At 39.8% G+C, this 20,062-nt stretch overlaps 1 protein-coding gene across 1 annotated transcript in view; it reads left to right on the forward strand.

Annotated features, from left to right (window-relative positions):
* ERI3 (ERI1 exoribonuclease family member 3) overlaps nt 1-20,062 on the forward strand; it is a 285,277-nt gene that overhangs the window by 29,045 nt on the left and 236,170 nt on the right. Inside the window, exon 3 of the mRNA XM_088154304.1 lies at nt 16,937-17,053. Within this exon, the coding sequence (XP_088010430.1) occupies nt 16,937-17,053 (117 nt within the window). The remainder of the gene's footprint in view (nt 1-16,936; nt 17,054-20,062) is intronic.

Raw genomic sequence — 20,062 nt, forward strand, 5'->3', positions numbered from 1 at the left:
AATTTAAATGAATTAAAATGGGTGTGTGTACTTCTTTTTCTCTAAATAACTAGGATAAATATATATCGGTACTGCAGTAGTATTCTGAATGCCTTTTCAGTGCACCTGAATAGTGTACTGGCTTGAGTATTTCAAGGCAGATGTGTACTGGTATAACGACACATAGTTTGTTGGCATAGTTAGCCATCCTTCATCATGCTAATGCAGCAGTGATTTTTTTTTTTCCTGCAACCAGCCTGTATGGTCAGTTTTGCAGAATATTTGAAGTTGGATTTGAGAATGGGTGGATGGCTGCTAAAACATGTTGTCCATTACCTCTGGAGGCCAGTGAAGGACCACTGAACTCAGCCAGCTCTCATTAAAATAATAATTAAAACTCACTATGCCAGTACTGTCCACAAGCTGTCCCTTCTTCTAATTGCCTTGGAAAAAAGATTGGGAGGGGGAGATAGAACTTAAGCCTTCCACAATTTCTGATTCTTCTATCACACCCCCCCAACCAACTTGGAGGCATCAACTCTCATCTGTCAAAGTGTAAATCAGCAATTAAAACACAAACAGCGAAATGCCAAAGATGACCTGGAGCACAAAGCGACTGACAAACAAGTCCGGACAAATCGGCGGATAATTTATAAGCATTGCCCTAAAATCTAATTATTTGGCAATTCGAATTTGCAGCCAGCCAGGGCTGTGCAATAAATTTAACTCGCCATAAATTATTTAGGAGCAGCCTGTGGTGTAAATCAAAAACACAAGTGTTTGTTTAAGAAACAAGCTCCTTGTGCATAAAATGACTCTCCTTTTTGTGTGTCTAAAAGAAGAGAACAAAAACTATTAAAAGAGATGAGATACCTTAAATTCTTCTGTTGAAGGTGTAAAAAGGTGTTTTTAAAGTAGATAACATTGTCCTTTCTCTTGTTAAGAACATCTTACTTTCAACAGAATTCTGCTTTATAGTGCTTTGGAAACATTTAACGTCAATTTTCCTATACTTTTTATTCTATAGTTATTCATCTGCATATGTGTGCATACACATGAGGGGGGAGAATAAAATATTCAGTCAAATGGGGTAATGTTATCCACTGCCAATAAATACATACTGGTCTTTTAGTATATTTTGCCCCCCATTCAGATAGACATTTGAGACCTGGAGTGTTCTTGTGAGTATTTTATTTTCTGTAATCTAATATTGTAGACAGCACTGTATACAATGTGTTCCTCTGTGAATATCGATGTAATTTTTTTCTGTTCCCAAATCAAGAGATTTCTCCCAAAGTGGCTCATGTAGTGAAGGTTGTAGTTTTTCCTTTCAGTAAAGAACTCACTCTTAGCCTTAATTTTGTTCCATACATTTGTGTTTCCACCTTTCCTCATTACTGTGAAATCAGTTCAGGAATCCTTCCTCCCTCAAGGAAATGAAGTAAAATAGGTGGAGTTTTTAAATGCTAAAATCTCAGGCCCCATGAATGTACCCATTCCCTTGTAAAAGAAAATACTTTAAAGTTTTCAACAGGCTGGTTAGGAATCAACTCCTCGTCTATTTCTTGACTACTTTTTGTGGGATAGGCAAATTATAAAATGTTGCTATAAGTGTATGTGTATATATGTATGTTTCCCTCATAAGGTGGTGGTTCAAAACTCTTCATGGGCTGCCAACAATTCCTGTAGACTATTATATACAAAATGGTTTAAAGCAGCCATATGCAAGATGGTTTAAAGTTATAGTTTTAACTTTGTGTGTGTTTTGATGATTTGTAGCATTTTTAGATAGGTTAAAATAGATATGAGTATCTGTCTTCTTACTATGTAAATGCAAATATATATAATGATGGGTTGGGGTTGTGTGCAGAAATCTTCATTATCAATTGCTTTCTACAAATTTAATAATACAAATGGCAGGAAAATGTACATTGCCAGCAATTTTAATTTCTTTCTTCTTTTAGTTAGGTAAGGTAGTGCACATTGGTGATTTTTTTTTTTAATCTGTTCAATCATGTCAGGCACGGTGAAATCTGTTTCTATCATCTTAGAGAAGGGTCTTTATTTTGTATCAACTTCTGTTCATTTTGTAGTGAACTTACTTTATTATCTGCAGAAGAGACAAAAAGTACCCCAGAAATGTAACAGCAAACTAGTATAGGGTAATTCAGTACAAAGTACATTGTGCTGAACTTATTTTTTAGGACCTATAGTTGAACAGTACATGGGGTCCCTTAAGTCAGGGATTGCAGAAGGGTGAATAGCTAAGCTAATCCAAGAAAATATATTATTAATTTACAATTGATGGTGTGGCCAGAAAACATATTAATATTCTTCTGATGGATTATCTGACAAAAGCATGAAATGAACTGAAGGGCAAACTTTAAACAAATGGTTAAAAAACAGAAATTTGGGTTGATGGAAAAGTAAAGGTATATTAGATGGTAGGAAAGAGGGAGGAAATGATAGGGTGGACCTAATGGGTTTAGTGGCCCCTTCCAACTCTTTACGTTTATGAATTTAATATTCAAATTGTCTCAAACTCTTTTTTGTTGTATTTGCGTCAAATGTTTTTAACTAGAATTTTCACATCACCACTCCCATGAGTATTTTCACTCATCAGAATGTCTATATGTGGACATTCAGGCTCTCTCCCTTATTAGAAAATCCTCTCTTCCATCCGTATCTTGAATTTGATTGACAATATAAATGCACTGCAGTACTTTAAAATGGGTAGGTTGTCAGTTTGCATCTATGTGCTCCAAAACTCAGCTTGTTTGGCTGTGTATGCAAGTGCTTACCATTTCATAATAGCTTCTAATGAAATCCTAGGTCTGTAATAACATTTGGGATATCTAAAACAAACCATATGCTTGTAAAAAAAAAGTGGGAACACATTGGCTTTAAGCCATAAATTCTGGGTAATGGAGCACTTTTTTCCTCTTTATGTTGGATAGATATTTTTGTTTCCGCAGGAATGTCAGCTCCTAATTTCATGATGTATCATGGGTTTTGGAAGATTGAATTTAATAAAGGCATAAGATGAATGGCAGCTTTAAAGGTCCCAACACTTGTCTTTATTAGCTGGATGGACGGCGGGCTGCCCAAATGCTCCTGCTCTCCAAATGGAAGCTTAAATGGAAAATACCACAGAGTGTTGCAGGTTACATTTCATTGCAAGGCTAGTTAACATTGTTAGTGAGCAATGATGCTGATTTCATAGGGCTTGTATTTGTTCTAAACATTGCTGGAGAGTGAAGAAGAAAGCTGTTGTCTTCCAGTCCACCCCCACGGGAATACTGGGACACCAACCTTTTGGGAAGGTCTTTTCTTCTCATTTTGAAAAACTGAACAGGAAAGGCAAGAAGTAATGGGGGTGAAAATAAAGCAGTTGATCTTTTCCCCCAAGATATTGGATTTCTTAGTACAGTAGGTCTTTTTTAGTCCTGTAGCTTTCCTAATTTGGACAGTCATAAAATGTTCAGAATTTTTCATTTCACTGCTTTATTTTGTCTACGTGGTTTATTCTAGCTCTCTTGAGGGTGTTTTGTATGCTTCATTCTTTGTCTTCTCTCATGTATGGATTCATTTGTTTTCCTAATGCAAAGCTGCTTAGCAACTATGACACAGAGTTGATCTGGTAAGGAACAGAAAGAAATGAAAGTATGCTGGTAATAGTCTAAAGGGAAACTTCAAAACTGGTAAATCGTTTGCATAACTGGATATATATCATATGGGGACTGATTGCAGACAATAGATTTTGTAGCAAAATGGTAGAGGACTATGTCATTTATAATTTTTACCTCTTGTGGAAAGTTCCTTGGGCTATATCACATGCCTCATTCAGGGCTTCCAAATACTACTAAACTTCATCTCATGAGGGACAAAATAATTTTTGATACCATAGCTGTAACATCAATAAAAAGAGGCATTTGATAGGATCCCTGAATCAGGACTCAGTAGTATATCTCTGTTCCCTGATTTTCCACACTTTACTAATCTGCTAGGCTCAGACTAACTTGAATTCTCCTATATATTCAACATGACACAGCTAGATAAGAATAAGAATACATTTATTGCCAACTAGAATGAAGCCATATTAAACCGTTTATTGCCTTATCTCATGGGAGGATGCAGTTCCTTTTTATACCTATAGCAGTTTAAATCCATTGTATTGTTTTCCTGCATTTCTCATGTTTCAGTGAATTCTTTGCCCTATGCTTTGTGACCTTGAAGGTGAACAGTTGTTAGTTGTTGACATAACTGATATCTCAGCCTTGAGAACTCTAGGTCTTGGCTTCTTATTCATATAATTAGTGCTGAATGCACGAATAGCTGCTCTTTTTCTGTAAATTAGTGGTAATACTGATAATTATATGATGTAATGGCTCCACTTAATGTCTACATTTTACATTTGATAAGCCACATGTTACAGATTTCCACAATTGTGTGTATTGACCTAAAAGTATTCAGAACTGAACAATTCAAAAACTGCAGCTGATTTTTAAAAAGATAGTAAAATTAACAGGGACTAGTTGATATGATCATATTATGTCAGTATCTTGTGATCTGGATTGGCTTCCAGTTTGCTTTTGAATTCAATCCATCCATCCATCCATCCATAAATACATAACCCATCATATTATAGCCTTTTGGGATAAACAGCAAAGAGGAGGAAAAGAGTTAGCAGCAGTAAGTAAAAGGAATTAAAATAGAAGGTGAGAGAAAAGAAAAAGGAAATATAAAGCTAGTTTGTTTGTTTGTTTATTATTAAATTTATATGCCACCCGTCTCCCCAGAGGGTGACTGGGTGGCTCACAATTAAAATCCAAACAGTAAAAACAGTAAAAATATAAATATCCATATTAAATTAGCCAAGATTTCACACTCTTTCTGAAGCCATGAGAGTGGGGGTGGACCGCACTTCAGGTGGTAAGTTGTTCCACAGAGCGGGGCCATGGCAGAAAATGCCCTCTTCCTAGACCCTGCCAGTCGAATTCCTTGACTGGTGGGGTCTGCAGCATGCCCCTTCTGCTGGACTGAGTGGGACGGACTGATATAATGGGTGAGATGGCTCCTCAGATAACCTGGTCCTGTGCCATGAAGGGCTTTAAAGGTAATAACCAACAGCTTGAATTGTACCTGGAAGCAAACCAGCACAGCTTGCGTAACAGAGGTGTTATATATGTCCCCCTGGGGCGTTCAAAACTGTCTGCACTGTTGCATTTTGCACCAGCTGTAGCTTCTGGATACTCTTCTAGGGTAGCCCCATGTAGAGCACATTGCAGTAATCCAAACAGGAGGTGACCAGGGCATGAGTCACTGTGTGGAGGGCCTCCTGATCCAGGAAGAGGTGTAACTGATGCACAACACGGAGTTGTGCAAAGGCCCTCCTAGCCATGACTGCCACCTGCTCTTCAAACGGGAGTTGAAGGAGAACCCCCAGATTATGCACCGGGTCTGTCTGGGGTAGTGCAACCCCATCTAGAACCAAAGATGATAAGTTCCTAGTTCTTGAGGCTCCCTGTACCAACAGCTCCCTGTACCAACAGCTGAACTCTGCCTTACCAGGGTTCAGTTGAAGCGTGTAGTCCCCATCCAGGCCCCTACAGCCTCCAGACACCGCGAGGTGGTAGCCACAGCATCACTTAGGTCACATGGGATGGAGATATACTGATGATACCTGATCCCATGGTGCCAGATGATCTCACCCAATGCTTTCATGTAGATGTTAAATAGGAATGGCAAGGGCATCGAACCTTGAGGCACCCCACAAAATAGGGGCTGCAGGTTGGACCTCTCGCTCCCTATCAACACCAATTGGGATTGGCCTTGGAGGAAGGAGCTGAACCAGTACAGAACTGTGCCTCCCAGCCCCAACTCCTGCAGCTGACCCAAAAGGATACCATGGTCGATGGTATCGAAAGCCGCCGAGAGGTTAAGAAGACCAAGGATGGACACACTACTCCCATCTCACTCTCACCAGAGATCATCTAAAAGTGCAACCAATGCTGTTTCTGTTCCATAACTGGGCCTGAAACCTGACTGATAGGAGTCCAGATAATCCATTTCTTCCAGGATCCTCTGAAGCTGTCCTGTGACCACCTTTTCCATAATCTTTCCTAAAAAGGGAAGGTGCGAAACTGGACAAAAGTTGTTCAAAAGGGTGGGATCTAGCGACGGTTTCTTGAGGAGGGGGCAGACCAGGGCATCCTTAAAAGACATCGGGAATACCCCCTCCTGCAAGGATGAATTGACCACTGCCAGTGCCCACCCCAATGTCACCTCCCTGGTGGCTTTAACCAGCCAGGAGGGACAAGGATCTAAAGTACAGGTAGCTGCACTAACAGCCCTGAGGACCCTGTCCACTTCCTCAGGTCCACCCGGATCAGACTGTTCCCAGATAACCAGGGAAAGTCTGCTCCCCAGGTATCTCTGCTGGATCTGCATCAAGCTTGGCCTCCAACTGGAAACAGATCGGAGCGATTTTATCTGTCAGGTGTTCAGCAGATTCCTTTGCACAGCCCTGTAGATGGTCCTCCGAGCCTTCCTTACCCAGGAGAGACCAGGTGACCCTGAACAGGGCTGCCGGGCAACACTCTGTGGATGCAATAAGAGGGGAGAAATAATGGCGTTTTGCCACCCTTACCACCATGAGGTAGGCCTTAATAGCGGCTCTAACCCATGTTTGGTCAGACTCGTCTTTAGTTTTCAACCAGTGGCGCTCTAGACATCTCCTGGCCCTTTTCAGCACCTTTAATTCCTCTGTAAACCACGGGGAGTGCTGAGGGCAGTGGACCAAGAGAGGATGCACAGGTGCCATCCTATCTAGCCCTGGTCGCCTCCTTATTCCAGGCTGCGACCAGGGCCTCCGCTGGACCGTGCAGCAAGACCTCAAGAACAACCCCCAGCTCCCTTTGGAATCCATGTGATTGATGATCGCCAGGGGTGGACCGTTTGAATAGGTCCTGCCTCTCTGTGGAGGGGGGCAGCATAAAAAAAACTCAGGGCCACCAGGGAGTGGTCTGACTACAACAAAGGGGACAATGCCAAATCCCCCAATAGTTTATATCAACACTATTCACTTATACGTCTTCATACTTTTCTATTCTTGCAAACCAACTTTGCTTCCATTATATCCATAAATATATTTTGTTAAAACTTATCGGTACTTTTGTTTTGAGGATTTCATCAACTCCATTCATCCATGATTTTCTGTCTTCTCCTTTCTCTTGATCAGTCCACTCTTTATATATTTGTGTTGTGATTCAATCCTCATTCATTCTTATTTTATAGCATAGAGTGTAATCATTGTACAGTACAATCTTTATTTGTGGGGGGAGGGGTGTTACCCCTGAATGTCTGAAATCTGAATTTATGTCATTTGTATCAATTTACATATTGGGATTAATGGGATGCAATGATATAAATTTATTCACTCATTTAATTGATAGATTTATCTCCTGCCTTTTGTTGTGGAAGTCATACTACTGTACTTATTGGGTTCAGCCCAAGAACCACAGCGAGACAATCCAGGAACAGATCAGTTACTTTATTAGCTTACACCTATTAGACAGAATCTCGCCAGACTAACTCTAACCCCCAACGACAGCAACTATAACCCTGAATCCCTTAGGGAGGGGCCAGTCTCCTTCTCTTCACTTTCACACACTCTGGCTGGGGGCTGAGGAGATGCTTAGAATGTCTCTCCCCTTCCCTGTAACCTTGAAGCTCCATTCAAGGATCCTCCTCGCTCATGCCTTCTATTACAGTACTTAGCATTTCATCCTCCCATGAGGTAAGTAGGGTAGATAGAGTGTGACTGGCCCAGATCATCCAGTGAATATCTATGGCTAAGAGTGAACTAGAACCTGAGCTTCCACAGTGCCAGTCCAACACCTTAACTACTACTCTGTTTGCATACTTACAGTGATATGTAAAGACATAAATTGATGGAAAGAATTTTAATGAATTGTCCAGGCTATTTCATATACAGTAAACGTGTCTGGATGGAATTTTGCCCATTACATTTGAAGACTGGTTCTTAAATCAAGGTTTTACTGTACTTTTCCACTACCTTTACAACATTTAGCCCATGACCTTCACTTTCATATTCCTACTAGATGTTCCATAATTCACATCTATTGACTTTATCACATCATTCAACAAATATATAGTAATTTTCCGTTCTTTAATCATACATTTCTGGTGTTATGCTGAAGAGCAAAGACCTGGCCTAAACAACACCTGCCTGGCATAAAGCAACTCTGCACTTCCCAAATTTTGTTCATTGTCAGTTCTTGTACCCTTTCAGTTAGAATTCCACCAAGTACCTCCCAAGGCAGACTTTAACAAATGTTGTAGTTTTAAAAAATTGCCTTTGTGTAAAGAAATAATAATGGTATTTTTCAACATAATTAGAGCATTTATGCCTTTCTTTTTGTCAGTTTTCCCTTGGACATAAAGACTTAAAATGCTTATTTCAGTTCCACTCTTTGACATATCACTACTATTCCCATATAAATGTCTAATAGACTCTTTCTGGCATTCTTCAGTGTCATCCAAAATGTTTTCATCACATTTATTCTTAATTCTGTTCACCCTACTGGAGGCTCCTTGTTTAGCCCTCTTTACCTACTTCCCAAACAATATTTTATTTCTATAAAAACTGCTCTCCTTTTTCTCTGGTTTTTTAGACTATTCCTTGCTTTCTTTGACTGCATTCTCTGCAAACCCTTTCTGTTTATAAACATTATACAGTATATTTTTTTTGTCTTCATTTTTTTGCAGCGACCATTCTATTATGTGTTTTCTTTCATTTCATCATTTCACCAAGCATCCTTTTTCATAGTGTCCCTTAGGATAACTCAACATACTTTGCAACGTAATTCATTTCACTCTTTTTCAAACAGTTTCTACATTATTTTTCCTTATGCCCACTTTCCATTCCTTCTGTTGAGAAATGAATATACTTTTTAATGCTTTCCGTATAGAAATCAGACTTTCTCTTTCTAAAGTTGTTCTACTTTTACTCTTGTTTCATTCACTTCTTTTTCTTCCAAGATCCAATCCTGTTACTACCAAACAATGGTCTGTTCAACATTCAGAATGTCTGATTACTATTGTATCCTTCACTACTTCACTCAGTCAGTTCAATCAAACTTTTTGATTCATTCCTTTGCCATGTGTATGCATGAATAAACCTAATGCTAAAAGCATATGTTGGAAAGAATGAGACCTTTATTTAAAGAGATACTCATCAAACAATCAACATTTTCATTTATTCTTGGGTCTCCAATTGGCCTACTCAATTTTTCTGTCCTCTCATCTTGTTCCCACCCATCTACTCATATCACTGACAAATAATTGTTTCTCTAGGAGTGTAGTCATTTAGAAGATTACAGAGTTTTTCCTAAAACATATCCCTGAATCCTGTTATTAACATTCAGTGGATTATGCAGGTAGTCCTCGCTTAATGACTGTAATTCGGATGACATGCAATGCAGTCATAAAGCGTGATGTCATGTGACTGCACTGCTTACTGACGGCAATCCTAGCAGTCCCTGTTGCTGTTGTTAAACAAGGATCATGGGTCGTTAAGTGAGGACCTCCTCACAACTTCCTGCCAGCTTCCAGCAAGCACAGTCAATGGGGAAGCTGGCAGGAAATCACAAATAGCAGGTGGCTTGCAAGCAAGCTGGTAGCTGGGTAAGTGGTTGCTGTGGCATGAGTGTGGTGGGGCCAGAGGTGGCTGCTGCCGGGTTAGGGAGGGTGCTCAGTGGCCACCATAGTGCCACACAAGGCTACTAACAGGTGAGGGAAGGCACGCAGGCAGCAGCCGTGGGTGGGAGGGTGCTGCAGGCATGCGTGCTATGGATTATGGGATCCCTGGGATCTCATAGCCTGGCTTCTTGGGAGAAAAAGCCGTGGGAGTGTAAGCAACTTACAGCAGCAACTTGCAACCTTCCCTGCTGGTTTCCCCATTGACTTTGCTTGTGGGAAGCCAGCAAGGAAGGTTGCAAATAGTGATCATTGTGACCACGGGGCCCTGCAGCCGTCAGAAGTGCGAGCCAGTTGCCAAGCACCCAGATCACGATCACATGACCATGGGGGTGCTGGGATGGCTGGAACTTCAAGGACTGGTCATAAGTACCACTTGTTCAGCACTGTTGTAACTTGGTACAGTTACTGAACAAGTGGTCATTAGCTGAGGACCATCTGTAACATGGAACTGTCACCAAGTTATGAATTCTTTTATTCATACTCACAAGTATCCAGATTACATAAATTTATATTTTCTTACATTTTAGCCCTTTCATTCATAACTGAACTTACTCTTTCATTCCTGTGTATATATTTATCAACTCCACAAGATCAGACCATCTTCATGATTTTTCTTATAGCTTTCCCTTTTCTTTTAGTTTCAAAAATCACACATCTTTTTTTTTAAATAATGTATTAATTTGTGCTGTTTACTATATACTCATAAATTCCAAGTCACAATCTTTCATATGCCATGATTGTTTACAGATAGGGCCTTGAATATTGACCTCAACTGTTCATCTTGGATGTGGTCAATCAAGGCTTTAGGGTACTAGCCTTAGCCCATGATCTCTGCAGTATTGCACCTATTGGATTACACATTGTAATTTACTACTGCATACTAGTTCATGTTTCAACAATGAACATGCATACATGGATTTACTTAGAGTCCAAGTAAAATGGATTCTAAAACGTGGAATACACTCCAGCCAAATTTGCTTTAATCCAGTTTTTTTTTTTTTATTGGTACAGTAGTTTATTCACTTCATCAAGTAGTTGTCCCTATATCTCATTACATTTTGAGGTGATCAGCAGTTGTATAGTTTATAAAGAATAGAGGCTTCTGGATTTTAAAATCATAGAATGTGGAAATTTTGATTATACCTAAATGGTGTAGTTCTTGTGGCAAAACTAAATATTAACCATAAAAAAGTATCTGTGTTTACATCTCCCACAAAGACTTTCATGTCTTTATGTAGTAGTCCTCTACAATTCTTACATTCTCTATGATAAGGGATGTTCAGGAAGATCTCTCTGCTTGGCAGATGTAACAGTTTTGCTTAACGCTTTTCCAACAAAGTTGCTCAGATATGCTCAATCTTAACCCCTCCTGGTCAGAGACTTCAGTGATGACTGAGGCAACATCTAGCTTGGTTATCTGGGATTCTTTTTAGCCTATAGACTCTGGGGAATTAGATAGGATGCTCTCTGGTATGACCCTAGTTATTTGTGGGTTTGATTGTTGCCCTTCCTAGTTCTTATATGGGGCTGGGTGTATGTGTTAACTTGGATTCAAGAGATTGTAAAAGCTTCTCTTTGGGAGGGGGTTATGCTAGCAGCCTTGTATACAACCGTGGTCACCACATCTGTAAGAGGCCCTTGCTGAATCTGGGCGTACTTGATGACTTTCTGGGTAAGGTTGTTGAGAATGTGATAGGGACTTAGCCGCAGAACACTCTAAAGGAAGTGGATTATTTGGATACTTTTTAGTTAGGATTCAGGCCTGGGCACGGGGCGGAGATTGCATTTATCACTACAGCTAGTCCTTACTTAACAACTGTTCATTTAATAATTAGTTATAGCGGCCTCAGAAAAAGTGCTTTACAACCTGTACTCTCACTTACGACCATCGCAAACCATCACACTCCCCCTGCGGTCATGAGATCGCAATTTGTGACCTTTATACGATGGCGTAAAGCAAATCACTGCAGTCATTAAGCGAGTCACATGGTTGTTAAGTGAATCATGTGGTCGTTAAGCAAATTCTGGCAAAAGATGTCCATTAGGGAAGCTGGATTCGCTTAATGACCACATGATTCATTTAACAACCACACAACTCACTTAATGACTGATGATAAGCTTTACAACCATCATAAAAATGACATGGGTCCAGTCATGTGACTTACTTACCAACCGCCCTGCTTAACGACCAATTTTCTGGTCCCTATTGTGATCGTTAAGCGAGGACTACCTGTATAGCAGATAGGCCTCAATGGGGGGGTATTGCATCTCCTGGTCCTATTAGACTTTTTAGGAGCTCTGTTGATGAAGTCCCAAACTGAACTGGCTCTTTTGGAAGCGTTAGTACACTGCTGGCTCATGCTTAATATGTGGTCCACCAGGATACCCAGATCCTTTTTACAAGTACTACTGATAAGCCAGGTATCGCCTATCTATTTTATTTTATTTTATTTTATTTTATTTTATTTTATTTTATTTTATTTTATTTTATTTTATTTTATTTTATTTTATTTTATTTTATTTTATTTATTTGTCACATTTATATAGCTGCCCATTTCACACAAAGTGACTCTGGGCAGCATAGAACAATTAAGAAAACAGCAAATAAATAAAAAACGATCACTATAAAAAAATTAAAAGTAATTATTAAAATGAAAATATTATCAAAAAGTTTAAAATATTCAAACCCCATGGAGAGAGCAGAATATTAATCATAGTGGAACCATCTAAGAATGTCTCTGGTTCCCAAAGACCCCCAGGCCTGATGACATTACCAGGTCTTGAGGAACTTCCTAAACAATAGCAGGGAAGGGGTGAGCCTAACTTCAAGGGGGAGAATGTTCCACAAGGAGGGAGCCATGGCAGAGAAGCCCCACCTCCTTGGACCCACCAAAAGTCCCTGGCTGGTGGAACCCGTATCATACTTTCCTGGGCTGATGTAATAGGGGAGAGGTGGTCCCTCAGATAACCCAGCCCCATGCCATGAAGGGGTTTACAGGTCAAAACCAGCACCTTGAATTGGATCCAGAAGCATACTGGCAGCCAATGCAGCTCGCAAAGCAGAGGTGTAATATGTGCTCTTCTAGGAGCATACATAACTACCCATACCACTGCATTCTGCACCAGTTGAAGCTTCAAGAGCAGCCCCAGGTAGAGCGCATTACAGTAGTCCAATCTGGAGGTGACTAGGGCATTGAGTGACTGTGGGCAGAGCCTCCTGATCCAGGAAGGGGGGTGATTGGCGCACAACACAAAGCTGTGCAAAGGCCCTCCTAGCCATGACTAGCACCTGTTCTTTGAGCTGGAGTCACGAGTCTAGAAGGACCCCCAAATTGTGCACAGGGTCTGTCTGGGGCAGTGCCATCCCATCTAGCACCAAAGATGGCATAGTCCTAGAACCAGCAGGCCCTCAAACCCAAAGCCACTCAGTCTTGCTAGGATTCAGTTGAAGCCTGTTGTTCCCCATCCAGACCCTCACAGCCTATAGGCACTGAGATCTTGTACTTGTCCATCTTGTTTTTTCCTAAGTACAGAACCCTATACAGTGGTACCTCGGGATACGAACTTAATCCGTTCCGTGACTCTGGGCGTATCCCGAGTTGGTCGTAACCCGAAGGAAATTTCCCCATAGGGTTCAATGTAAATCCGGTTAATCCGTTCCGCCCTCTGAATTTGGTCGCACCCCGAGGCAAATTTCCCCATAGGGTTCAATGTAAATCCGGTTAATCCGTTCCGCCCTCCGCCCGAATTTGGTCGCAACCCGAGGCAATTTCCCATAAGGTTCAATGTAATTACCGTTAATCCGTTCTGGCGTCCACGGACCACACGGAAAGCGGCCGGGCGCGGCGTGGTGCGGCGCGAAAATGGCCGGGTGCAGCGCGGCGCGGCGTGAAAACGGCGCGGCGCGGCGCGAAAACGGCGCGGCGCGGCGCGAAAACGGCGCGGCGCGAAAACAGCCCGGCGCGGCGCGAAAACGGCCGCGGACCACGCGGCAGGGCCGGAAAAACAGCCGCGGACCACGTGGCACGGGCGGAAAAATGGCCGTGGACCACGTGGCACGGGCAGAAAATGGCCGCGGACCACGTGGCACAGGCGGAAAATGGCTCGTACCCCGAGGCGGAGTTCGCAAACCGAGGTAAAATTTTGGGGCCAGAGCTGGTCGTAACCCGAAAAATTCGCAAGCAGAGGCGTTCGTATCCCGAGGTATCACTGTATTTCTCACCCTTTGTTGGAAAAGGCTTAAAGTTCAAGTCTATCAAGATCCTTTTGAACTTTGAGCTGGTCTTCTGAGGTGTTAGCAGTTTCTCCCAGCTTTGTGTTGTCTGTAAATTTGCTGAATATCTCTTTTATCCCCTTGACTGAGTCATTTATAAAAGTGTTGAAGAGCTCTGGACTCAGGACAAAACCCTGAGGTACCCCACTTCATGCCTCTCCCCATATAGACATAGATCCATTAAAGTTCATGAATTAGGTATGGTTGCTCAACCAACTATGAATCTATATGACATCCCTCATTGTTCCATTTTATCAAAAAGGAGACTATGGTCAACTTATAGCTGGGGTAATATACCACACTAAGCTGTGTGTGGTTTGTTTATAGTTTAGTCCATAGTGTAAATGCAGCCATTGTAATTTAGTTTCTGTGTGAACCTGACCATAGTCAATAAACCATGGTTTAAAAAAAGATGATGTCTGAACCTATATATTGTATAGTAGTAGTATGGTCAGAACCCCAAAGCTGAATTCATTCCTTTCTGCTGTAGGATTTAGAGTCTTAAGATGCAAATGTTGCTTGGCAGAAGAGTTTCTTTTTTAAAGCTTATTTTCCCCTCTCTTCCAGATGTTTTCAGGCAGTTTTGTTGTTGTTTTTAAACTAATTCTATTCATGTTTTAAAAATTTATGAAAGCACTAATAAAAATGTCAAAGTGGTAAAAATGTTAGCTTTTGCTGTGCTTTGATTAAATTTTGCAAACTGTTTTTGAATATTAAAAAGCAATTTTTTTTATTCTCTCTTCCCTCCACAAGTGATTTGAGAGGCTGGATGCTTGGCTATCACTCAATAGGCTCATTTGCACTCTAGAGCCCCAGCATCATGCTTCTCTATTAAATAACACAGACAAATTATCCTTTAAAGACACCAAGCAAATTGTCACTCCTGTTACATTAAACTCGGGAGGGGGCGGAGTGGGGAGAAAGAGACAAAGGATTTTATCGTTTTTATTCCTTGGGTGTTTTTTTTTTCACTCTAATTTCATGTGTATATTTTAATAATGGCCAAACTCATCATAACTGGATTTGCTTAAACTTCTTATTAACAAACCCATGTAATTTTTTTAAAAAAATTTGATGATTCAACTACTTGAATTTTTGATATTTTTCTTTTCCGGTATCAGGGTAAGTTTGTCACCAAAATAGTCATATACAAAGTAATGTATGGAAAGAAGGGTGGGAACAGAATTACACTCAAAGTGTATTCTGAGTTTATCTGCAAGAGTTGCAGAGTAGTATGGTATCAACATCTTTTAAATTTTAAATATGTGCATGTATACGTATTTCATGCACAATATGTACATGTTTTATGATGGAATGTCATACTCTGTGAGCTTAAGTTTTATATCTATATCTATATATCTTAGAATCTGTATTTCCGTCCTCTTCCTTCTTTTTCTTAGATCAGTGTCTCTCAAAGTGTGGTCTGAGGATTCCTGGGGGTCCTCCAAGACCCTCTTAGGGGTCCGCAAAATCAAAATTATTTCCCACCCTATGTTGAAAAATAATACAATATTAAAATCCCATCAAAGAATCATGAGAAGCAGTAGTGGCGGTGAATCCATCAGTTTTAATTTTCAATACAGGTAGTCCTCGCTTACTGACTGCTTCATTTAGCAACCACTGAATTTGAAAATATGATGGTGTTAAAAAAAAAAAAAAAAGCTTTGCAACCATTATCCTCGCTTTTACAGCCATTCCTGCAGTCACGTAATTGCCATTTGTGTGCTTTGCAACTGCTTGTGACAAGCAGAATTAATAGAGAAGGTAGAAGTAAAAAGTAAATCATGGTTACATGATGTTTTGTTTAGCGACTGCATGCTTCACTTAATGAATGAAGGGGAAGTAAGGTCATAAGCCTGTTGCGGTAGTGTGATTTTCTGCTTAGCAACCATGTTGCTTAGCAACCAATTGCTGATTCCAATTGTGGTCGCTAAGTGAGAACTATCTGTATGGTAAATATTGATAAATATAATACATACAAACACAAGCTCTTTTGAGGTCCTCTGTTATTTTTAAAAGTGGGAAGGGTCCTGAGCGAAAAAAAATTAAGAAACGCTGCCTTAGATTATAAAAGCTGGGCTAGGGGGTCTGTCAAATCTTTTTGTTTAAAGCTTTATATAATGGATGGTGCTATTTAAATTAATAATTACAGTAAGTTCAATTGTTATAGTTAATGAAACTTTAATTTGCATACTTAATTTTTCTTTTGATATCTGCATATACTGCAGCAATATTTGGTACCTTTGCAACTTGGAGAACCTAGAAAAATTAATAAGAAAAAGAGTGCGAAAAAGTCTTAAGGCTACAAATATATATTTTGGACTGAAGGATGATTTTGTTATTTTCTTAGGTTTGTCCACCTTATATTTGACATCTGTCCATCTTTGTAGGAAGAACACAGGCTGACATTCAATGTTGTATGAGTGAGAGATTCTATAAAAGAGTTTTCTTTTATTTTCTTCCTCTCTACGTCTCTCCAGTCTTCTCTCTTTTACCACTTGTATCTCTTCTGCTGGTGGACTAACATAGTTGAATACCAGTATGAGACTCTCAAAATTACATATTATGGCTCAGAGCCGTTCAGTGGACCACTATAAGAAGGCAATTTAATTTATATGTGGTATCACTGTTACTGTATATGTTTCCAGTTGTCTCCTACACTACTGAATGTGTTGTATGAGGGTTTTTTCAAGAAGTACTAAACTGTCTCATGGGATGAAGAAGGCAAAACATTCTGTTTATTGAGTGGAATATTACTGGATTTTTAGAATCCAAGCTATTGTTCTTATCCTGACTGACATCACATATTATATAGGGTTTCCAGGAACTGTGGTTTAACTTGTTAATCTTTTGCATAGTTGTTTATTTAAATTAGGCTAATATGTTATTTTTTTATTGTAGGAGATAATTGAATTCCCCATCCTGAAGCTAAATGGCAGGACAATGGAGATTGAATCCACCTTCCACATGTATGTGCAGCCAGTGGTCCATCCACAGCTCACACCTTTCTGCACTGAGGTAAAGCTCTTTCTTCTTCTGAGAGCTTAATGTTGCCTTGCAATTTCTTCAGGGGGATCTGAAATGCAGGCAGTACTTTTACCTGCTCATAAAAGTTGTTTAAGTCTCTAAGTATGTTCACTGTTTTAGTTATAGTAAAAATATATAACTGGGTATCTAGATTCCAGTCTATTTTCAGTGGTTTAAGCAGCTATGATTTTAACAAAGTTGAAACTAAGGAACTACAAGACTGAACTTGTAGACTCTGCAAGACTAAAATTATATCTTGCACAGCCAAATTCAAGTTACCATCCACCCCAATACCTGCATTTAATATATTACTCCCACTTTTCGAATTATTTTCCTGATGCTGCTTACTTCCTGTGAACAAGGCAGTATTGAAGGGATAGATAGCTCCTGCCTTTTAGGATCAACTACAAATAATTTTTTTTAAAAAAAGCAGTCAAGAAATACACTTTTAAGCTAACGCTTGGTACAGTAGCTGTAAAGACTTGGAACAGATATTCAAATGCCGTGATGTGTTTATACCTGCAAAGATTGGAATCGTGCAGGCATGTGACACACTATGGAAACAAAAGTTAGACTTTGAAGACGCAGGATAGAAAGAGTATTGATGCTTTTGAACTTTGGCATTGGAGAAGACTCCTGAGAATACCATGGATAGGCAAGAAAACAAATAAATGGGTCATCCAACAAATCAACCCAGAGTTCTCACATGAGACACAAATGATCAGGCTCAAATTATTGTACTTCTGACACATTATGCAAAGACCTACTTTTTTTGAAAAAGCTATAATGTTGGGAAAGGTGGAAGGTAAGAGAAGAAGAGGATGACCAGTAGAAAGGTGGACTGACTCAATGACAGTGGTGATGGGTGCACCACTGGAAGACCTAAAGGACCAGGCTGGGGATGAATCCTCCTGGAGAAAATCTATTGGTCACTAAGAGCTGACATCAGCTTGATGGCACCCAATCAGTTATCTATAACTTAGCTGTTGGAGTGATTTCTGGCTGAGAAATGCATTACTTGCATTCAAATGTAATTTTGGCTATGAGCTTACTCTGACAGTGGACATCATTGGTGCATGTACACTTGCATGGTCTCAGGAGAAACAACTTATTTGGTTCACAGTGGGAGATGTATTTCCACAGCAATGATTAGCTGAATTTTGTATCATTCGTTAATTTGCCTTTTTTCCATGCTAAGCAAATCCATTACATAAATAGTATTTGAAAAATCAAAACAAACATCTGATGAAGTAAATCTATAAGTCATATGAGGGGACACACACCTCATACTTCCAAAACCATACTGTAAAGGAGGGAGGAAAGAATAAAAAATAAGACAATCTGCATTTGTTCTGAAAGCTATATTTGTGAAGAATTAAACAGATTTTTGTTGCATGACACAGCAAATCCCTAAAAAGAAAATGAAAACTGGTTCTGTTTTTACATGCTTCTTTATGTAAATTTAGTAATATTAGTAAAGAGTTATTATTAGAAAAGAGTAATTATGTGAAATAGGAAACAAATTAGGAACCCAAAACAGAAAAACAGTAGGTGAGAAGGAGAATCTTATCGCTTGGGCTCAGGTGTAATATTGACCCATATTGTTAATTGAGTTGGAGGATTTTCTTCTCCTTTTACATATGATAACTCTTCTTCCTGTCTTTGCTAGTTTGAAAAGAAATAAGGTGAAATTTAATATAATGAAAGAAGATTTGTCTATCCCTTCCAAATCTACACTGGGTAGGGACCAGACTTTGGACTGATTCTTCACATAAGACATTGGGGCCATGCATGGGGCAGCAGGGGAAATGGGAATTGCCCATCCCAGTAATGGATAATGGAATTTTACCAGGTTGGCTTTCATTGAAACTAAAAGGAAAACCATGGTTCACTTCCAATCAGGGAAAAGAAAGGACAGAATCACTGCACTTGAAAGTAAGAGAATGGGGAAGTAGGAGTACATAAGCCTGATGCTTAATTGTTTGAATCATATCAGAGGTTTGTATCATAGTATCCCACTTTTGAAATGGCATAGTTTTAAAAATTGGTATCATGCATTTATAATCTTAGAAATTGCTTTGATATAGTAGAAAGCTGGAAGCTAAGTACAGTAACTATTACAATATATGTAGAATATTTTTGATGCTTGAATTCTGACAATGGTTAACTTCTGATTTGAAAAGAGTAACAGGAAGTGATCCAGGAGATGGAGATATTGCTAAAGCAGAAACAGATGTTTAGCTTGGCAGTTTTCATATAACCCATAACTCTTACATCCGTTAGTAATGGGGTACTTGGAAAAATTAAACAGGGTACTTTCTGTCATTGCATTTGATAATGATGGGAAAAACTGACTTTGTGCAGATTCTCTCTTCTGTGTAGTTTTTAAAAGGTATTGAAATTGTGGCCCGTGAGAGCTAGAAATATGGGGGGAAATCAGATGTTCTTTTGATGTGAATTATAGAATGACCAGAAATGAGCATAGTTCTTAGGTTACATTTATTTATGGCCTGGCTCCAAGTTACCTGAAGGAATGCATTTCTCCACTGAACTTGGCTTGACCATTGTGATACATCAGGAGAGGTAACTGATTGTTCCCCATTTTCAGGAGGTCAAGGAGACCAATCCTTGGCAGTGTTTTTCAGTGGTAGCATTGGCCTTTTGGAATGCCTCCCGCTTGAGATTAGGTTAGTCCCAACTCTGGCCACCTTTGGGAAGAAGCTGAAGACAGATGTCTTCTGGAGGATATTTGGGCAGTGATGCAGGTGGATGAGTATTAATATCTTTTATATCTATGTTTTGAGTTTTGAGTTACTGTTATTTTGTTGTACAGGTAGTCCTTGAGTTACGATAGTAATTGGGACTGGAATTTCTGTCACTAAGCAATGTGGTTGCTAGGCAAAACATCGTGTGACTGCATTGCTTAGCAACAGCAATCCCAGCACTCCCCATTGTTGTTGTTAACTGAATCCCACTGGTTGTTAGGTGAGGACCCACCCC

Source organism: Python bivittatus, unplaced genomic scaffold (genome assembly GCF_059951505.1).
Source record: "Python bivittatus isolate LINGU-HERP-01145 unplaced genomic scaffold, Pbiv_v1 ctg000700_np1212, whole genome shotgun sequence".
NCBI classification, from domain to species: Eukaryota; Metazoa; Chordata; class Lepidosauria; order Squamata; family Pythonidae; genus Python; species Python bivittatus.